This window comes from Phaenicophaeus curvirostris, chromosome 5, assembly GCF_032191515.1.
Source record: "Phaenicophaeus curvirostris isolate KB17595 chromosome 5, BPBGC_Pcur_1.0, whole genome shotgun sequence".
Lineage (NCBI taxonomy): Eukaryota > Metazoa > Chordata > Aves > Cuculiformes > Cuculidae > Phaenicophaeus > Phaenicophaeus curvirostris.
The window spans coordinates 58,972,885-58,980,374 of record NC_091396.1 but is presented as its reverse complement, the minus strand read 5'-3'; the positions used below and the strand labels follow the sequence as shown (position 1 = coordinate 58,980,374).

Sequence of the window (7,490 nt, the reverse complement as noted above, 5' to 3'; positions counted from 1 at the left end):
GGAGGGGTTTAAGGCACAGGTGGACGAGGTGCTGAGGGGCATGGTTTGGTGTTTGATAGGAACGGTTGGACTCGATGATCTGGTGAGTCTCTTCCAACCTGGTGATTCTATGATTCTATGACTCTCTGCCTTGCTTCAGCAGGCAAACTAAATGCAAATGCAGTTCCAGGCAGTCTGGGCTGTAACAAAGCGCCATGCAGCATCCGCCCGCGACGCCTCTGTGCAGCATCAGTCTGGGGGAGCTTTGGCAGGCAGAAAGCAGGGGGCTGAGCCTGCTGGCAGGAGCAAGGGGAGGCACGGCTCCTCCTCCCCGTGGGGATGCTTGGAGGCACTGTAGGAGTTCTTGCGCTTCCCACCCAGCTGCCATATCGCCAGTCTCACATCGCACGGAGCTGTCACGGCGCTGAGCCATGACGCATTGGCACCTCAGCCTCGTGGCTTCATTAAAATGGCAAACAGTGAGAGCAAACGTGACACGCATGACTGTCGTTTGATCACAGAGATGACATGCCCCCGAAGATTAAAATTTGCTCTCTGAGACAGCACCTAAGTCATGCTCAATATGTCCGTGCCCTCGTAAGGGCTTAGGGCTGGAAAGGCACCACCAGAAAAGACACTGGTACCTGCAGAAGGGACCCTGTTGGGGCTCCCACCTTCGTGGGAGTTGTCACCTCTTCCACAATACAGAGGTTTGAAAGGATGATCTCTGCTATATCTAACTCACAGACTGACGGGATGACTGCCAGGCCGTTCTAGTGACAGATGATACTTTCATCTTAGCAATCTGAATTGCAAAATCTGTTTTCTTAACATCTCCTCTCCTTTTGTATCCAGTATGTTTGTCAGTTTTTATGTAACAAAACCTATTTTTAAATGCTGGGTTTGGGTGTTCTAGATGAAATCTACTTTCCAGCTAAACAGACTTTCATCCCATTGCAGGAAAATACCATCATTCAGCACAGAACTGCACCCTTCACAGTCCTCTGCAAAAAGAAATAAATGTGTAAGATGTACTTCCCAAAACTGTTAACCTATATTGTTGCTTAAATAACTATATAAGAAGCAACATCCTCTGGTTAGTTGTTTTTTGTTGTGTTTTTTTTTAAATCGCATCTAATGTAAAGATTTTGTCCGGGTGCAAATGAAAGTATTTCATTATTTTAATATCACCCAACAAGAACTAATTCTCTGGGAAATAAAATTGCAGATGTAAAATAATATTAAATCAAATTATTTAAATCAATCTGTTCTCTTGGAGCATTTCATCATTTTGAATTCCTGGCGCTGAAACCTGGTATCCATAAGACAGGCAATATTAGGGCTTTTCTGCCACTAACATGTGGGTCCATCAGTGGGGTCCAGCTTCCTTCCTTCATTCCTTTGTTCCTTTGTTCCTTTGTTCCTTTGTTCCTTCCATCCATCCATCCATCCATCCCTCCCTCCCAACCACAGAACAAGATTCTCATGTATTTCATGACTTTACTCATTTTCTTATATTCATGAAAAAACCCTCTTGGATTTTAATTTTTATACATAAACACACGTATGAAAATGTTCATCATTTATGCAGAGACAGCAGCTTAAATTCAAGTTCTGCATTCCTGGTTGCTGTAGATTCGGTCTTTGAAGTGTACGGAGCTGCAGTGACCTTCAGCATCTGGAGATCTGGCCCTAAGCAGTCTGCACATTTTTAGTGCACTTTTGGCATCCAGGGCAGGAAAGAAAATGCAATATTTATTCGTGTCATTGTTATCTACCAGCAATTTCCACAAGGAACTTCTCAGCACATGCGCTTGTTTTCTGCTGGGGTCAGTGTTGACATAACAGAAAAAGCCTTCCCAGGTACAAGTTACGGTATTTAAACACTGTCTTCTTTGCTACTAATATAAAAAAGCTGTCGGAAATGAGAATGTTAAAAATGACAAAGTAAAGTAGGAATAGGCGACTTGCTGAATTGAGAGCCGAATTTTTCCTGATGAGGAAAGTGCTGGAAACATCTGGGAGAAAAGCAGCAGCACAGGCTGTGAGATGAGCAGAAGAACCAAATAATTCATTAAGATGCTGCTGCAAAGCAACCCCTTACACGAATTAGAGAGGCAGCAAGCAACAAAATCCTGGATGAGGAGCCAGGTGGCCCAAAAGCCATTTGAATGAGGCTATAAGAAACCAAGGTTATGTATTATTCCAGCTTCTCTCAGCTGTTGGTGAGGAAAGTGGTTCCGAGGCCAGGGCACCTTTTGGTGCTCTGGCTCAACCAGGCTGTTACATTTTTCCTGGCCTAGTGTTCCTTCACAATAGTAAATTAATCATTCCTTCTCCAAAAGAATACATGTTTTATGAATGTGCAACTTTCTAATCATAATGAAGGAGTACAGAGTCTTAATTAAGTTATTAGGAGCTGTTATGAATCTATATTTTGTTCTATAAACCTGAAAGAATAAATAGTAATAATAGTATCGAAAACGTATAACTCTTCTCCCCCCACTCCCCAGTTCCTATGTATTATAAAGTACCTCAGGAAATTACATGAAAGATGTTATGGAAAAAAAATAAATAAATCAGTGTGGGGGGCCCATTTGAGCTGTAACAGAAAGTGCCAGAGTTCCAAACTTGCCTCTCCCTGCCAACTTGGTGCCAGCCATGCCACCAACCCTGTTAGCATCCAACCACACCTGGTTGGATGGAAAGCAGAAAATGGGTGGGAGCAGAAAGCATAAACCAGAGAAAACCAAACCGATTGCGTGGAATTGGCAAGAGCTGTGCCTCTTCGCGCACAGTGGGGCTTGACCCCTGTTTCTTTGCCCAGCCCCAAACCTTTTCTTCTGGTAGTACAGAACATCCGATAGGGAATTGAACCGTCGGACAGTGGAATGGCTTTTCTCAGCCACTGGAGATCTGTGATCCTTCACAAACACTTTATAGCAGCCCCTGGGCAGCCAGAGGAGGAGCAAGCCCCCAAAGATTTCAGGTTTGCTACCAACTTAAAGATTTCTTTCTGCTCACCATACGGCTCCCTGAAAAAGCTGGACATAGCACAGCACTACTATGAGTTTATCTTTTATGTATAAAAGCTCTCCATAGCTGCCCGCTCAATCACAAGGCAAGAAAACAACAGGTACATTCAACTTTAATGAAATAATCATCAGTTATATGTACAGTTATAACTGAGAGAAAAAATCAGCTGGACAAAGGATGCAAATCCAGCCCTGAACGTGGAGCAACAGTTGCAGGGGCCAGGCTGGGCCAAAGCATTTTTGCCATTCTTCTCCTCTATTGAAGACATTTCACCTAAAAGGCAATACTGAAATACAAGAAATCCTCCCAAAACTGCTTAGTGGGCTGACAGGACGTGACAGCCTGGCCCCATGGGATCATTTTGTGTTTCTTTAATACAGCCTGGACATTCTCCTCTGGAGCCAACACCAGCAGGGCTCCACAGAGATGCTGTGGCCCTTTGCTTGGCACCAGCTGTGGTGTCCAGCCATCCCACAAGCAACCTCCAGCATCACTATGGCTCTTCCTGGGGTGATGCAGCAGCTCCAAATGGACATATAAAAGTCCTTAAAAAGTCCCTTTCGAAATTATGGCAAAATACCTGGAAGGACCAGTATGAAGTACAAAGTCATTAAAAGTTTACACACTGAATTATACATATCTGATAGCTTATTAAATAAATTCACTGAAAAAGACAAGACTTTTTTTTTTTTAAGCATTCTCTGATTTTTCCTAAGTTTTGCTTGCACAGAAACAAGCTGTGGTGCTCACAGTCCTCTTGTAACAACAGAGATGCTTTATCAATGTTTAAAACGTGGTTTCGTACCAGGTACTAGGAAAGTTCACAGCCCTTTTATTTTAACAGGAATCTGAATCCTACATGGAGAAGGGAAATCTCAGCATACTGCCTATGATCAGTGAGCAATTGCCAGGCAAGGCTGCTATTTCTGTATCGACTGAGAAATACGCAGGAGAATTTTCTCAGAAGAACAGACTGCCTTGCCCGCAGCTGTACATCAATCCCAGCTGCACAGATGCAATCCCAAATTATTAAAAGGTGCCTTTCTCTTGGAGAGCTGGTAGTTGGAGGCGATGCTCACACACACACACACCACAATGGTGCAGATCCTCTTCGAGCAGGGCAGTTTGGGTGTTTTGATGGAGATCGGCCTGGCCGTGCATTTTACAGCCGTGTCCCCAGCCCCTCACATCTAGATTTCTTTTTTCCCTGAGGACTTTGGTAAGATCACTCTGGCATTTCCCTGCATGTTTCAGAGCAAGCTGCGTGGCGTGCTGGAGCCAGCTGGAGCCCAGCAGCAGCGAGCCAGGCGTGATGCACATTTCCCAGGGGATGCTTGGCTTGCTGAAGTCAGGCAGGGTTTGTGGCAAGGGGGGAGCCGTGCAGGACAGGCTGCCGTCAGCACCTGGGGATGCCAGCACCACTCGGACCAAATCTCCTCTCCAGGCAAAGCAATTCCAGTGCTGGCAGCTCATGGCGGCTCCCAAACTATATCAAGAACCGAAGCAATAGTTGACTGCTAACACACATGCAGCTCACTGCTATTTATATCACATGCCATATATAAAAAATATGCTACATCCAAGGACAGCTTCACCACAACATCGTGATTCAGACAGAAGAAGGCGAAGGGAGGAGAGGGGCTGCCTGCAGCAGGCACACTCCTGCCCAGCCCTTGCCACCAATGCTGCTGGGAATTTTGCCTGTTGAGATTAATGGTGTGAGAATGGGCCCCTGGCAAACAAAACAATCTCATTTTCTTGGCATTCACGCAACCCAGGGTCAGCAAGATGAGTGGCTGATGCTGTCTGGAAATGCAGAGGCTGCTTGTGACAGGGAAAGAGGCCAAATGAAAAATGCCACTCGCTGCAACCATCCAGCTTCATGCAACGTGACAGCAGGGGTGACCGCTGTTCCTGGCATCTGTGCATCGCAAAGTACCTGTTTGTAATACTAAACACTGCCCTGAGCCTGTCTGGCATTAATATCTTCATGTTAACATTGCAGTTGCTTCACCGTCCTTCATCTCTGCCAAACCCCAGGACAAACCTCCAGCCGTGTCCAGCGTGCCCTGAATCCAGGACCTCCCAGGACCTTTCACTAAATGCATGGTACATACAGAGCTACAGCATGAACAGCAGGGAAACCTCACATGGACGATGGCAGAAACGTTGCCTCAACATAAAGGTGCCAATAAATAAAACACAGTGGCCGCAACGCCTCCATTTTTCCGCAGCCACAGTCCCCAGCGCTGTCTGAAGCGCTGTACACAGCAGGGTCTGCCCCATGTCCCAGGACCCGTTTCGTACAGACACACAACCGAACAGGCATGCAGAACTAACTACACCTCAGCCTCGGGAGCTCTTTGAGCTCTCCACACACCCTCCAGGCCAAATGGAGCTTTAAATCGCTCCCTGCGCTCCTCATTTTGGGGGCAGCGCTGCCATCACAGAAAGCTGTTGTGTTTATTCTGTTCCAGAGCCATTTCATTGACCAGCTGCTCTATGGATGACTGGATGGCCGCCTTCACAAGGGAAGACGCAGTTTCTATGAGGAGCAATTCGTACTGCTCCCCAGTTCTGTGTCCCTGATCTTTCTCCTCTGCCTGGGGACTGCCACTAGCCTCGGCGCCTTCTTTTTTACCAAAATCAAAGCTCCCGCTTGATTTTTTATTCCCTTTTTGCTTATTCCGGTGCAAAACTGGGGACGGCTCGTAGGCCTGGTCAGAGTCGGTGTTGTCAGAGTCCTCAGCTTCGGTGACAGTAATGACGATGCTGACGCCAATGCCTGTGTTGGCTTCTAATGTCACTGGGTGGCTGGAGCAGCCCTGCACGCTGGCTGCATCGTCTTTTAATGCGGACTGACTGAAATCCGTTACAGTCTCTTCAGCTTTGCACTCCTCGGGAAGATTTATGCCCTTTTCTGATTCATCCCTTTCAGGCAGTTCCTGGCAGATGTCAGGGATTTCCTGCAGCTCAGTGGTTTCAGGGGTGCTTTCAGGCTGATCCTTGGAAACAGGCGCTTCGGGAGCAACTTCCTTGCCTTCTGCAGGGACTGTGGTTTGGGGCAGGCTTCCCTCCTGCAGTTTTTCCTGGGCTGTTTCATCAACTGTCTCTGAATCGGTTATCTCCAACTGAGCAGTGGACTCGGTATGTTCCTCTACAGCAGGTGCAGGCTCCGCCAAGGGCTCACTCTTCCCAGCAGAGTCAGTGCTTTCCTTCACCGTATGCTGGTCCTCTTCTGCAGAGACTGGGCTGAAGTATTCAGACTTGTTTATCGGGGTCAAATCCTCCAGATCTTCACTAGCTTTATTCAAAATGCCTATCACTTCATTTGCTTGAACACTGCCCTCCGACTCCTCCACTGCTTCAGAGGGGCTGGTTTTTTTCTTGCCTCTGGAAAACCGCATGCAGGGCATCTTCACCCCCAAGCTTGCCTGTTTCCTTGAAAAGCCTCGTGTGCAGCCCTCCTCAGCATCCGTCTCCAGCTGCACCTGGGAATCAGAGGGCAACTTCTTTCGCGTGGCGGATTTTTGCCTTCTTCGAGGTTTTGTGAGATTTTTGATGGCTGCCCAGGCTCCTTTGGAGGATCGCAGTTGATTAGAAGCTTTTGCCTCTCCTTGGTCAGCACTGACACATTGGCTTTTCTCCTCTGAGGCTCCTTCACACGCATCTTTCACAGTCAGCCCCTTTTTACAGGACTTCTTCCGCTTCTTAAAACAGAGCATGGAGGGTTTTTCTGCCTGTTCCTCTGACGGGGAACATGTCCCTGTGCTTTGAGTCTCCACCTCTTTTGTGTTCTCCATTTGAATTTCCTTAGCTGCCTTTGCCATATTCGCTCCTCTCCTTCGTTTGTGTGATATTGTTGATTTCTTTGATTAAGGGATCAGACATGAGAACTGAAGAGATGCTCAAAGTGCATTTTTTCCCCTCAGATTGTTTTCAAAACATTAGCTGCTTTTTAATGAGCGGATGTGGCAGTGAAGAGAAGTTCTGCTGAAGCTATCGCGTCCACTTTATAACTCCCAGTTTGTCTTATTACTCATTTTATCACCTCTCCAAGGAATCCTGGGTAGATGTGAAGTTTGAATAAGCTTCTCCTGTTTGTTGGCCAGAGTCACTCTCACCTCCGGGACAGCCCACTTCAAGTTGTTCTCGGTCTAACGTCATGACTATTTAATTGCCAGTCTGACATTACTCTTTTTTCCCCAAAGGATGACAAATCAAGCCAAGGGTTAGCAATTTTTATTCACCTGATGGACCTGGAAAGAACTTGTACTTCCTGAGCCATCTGCAATTCCACATTACACAGGGAGCTTGACTGAAGCACCAGCAAAAACAGTGGCAACCAGTGGCTGTTTTCTGCCCCCCAGTGACAAGGTCAGACGTGGCTTTGTCTCAGCTTTGCTTTCTGCTTCAGTTCGCCTTGCAGGTTTATGTGAAGTTTGCTGTCAAGCATGGTCGATGCTTTCGTCTTT

At 46.8% G+C, this 7,490-nt stretch overlaps 1 protein-coding gene across 1 annotated transcript; it reads right to left on the bottom strand.

The window, feature by feature from the left end:
- Nucleotides 1-5,421: 5,421 nt before the first annotated feature.
- On the bottom strand, nucleotides 5,422-7,490 carry AKAP5 (A-kinase anchoring protein 5). Its single transcript, XM_069857083.1, has one exon. It carries the CDS (start codon nucleotides 6,843-6,845, stop codon nucleotides 5,460-5,462), a length of 1,386 nt encoding a protein of 461 aa, XP_069713184.1. The 5' UTR covers nucleotides 6,846-7,490; the 3' UTR covers nucleotides 5,422-5,459.

Coding starts and splice junctions, on each gene's coding strand:
- AKAP5 (XM_069857083.1), bottom strand. CDS start 6,845: ATGGCAAAGGCAGCTAAGGAAATTCAAATGGAGAACACAAAAGAGGTG.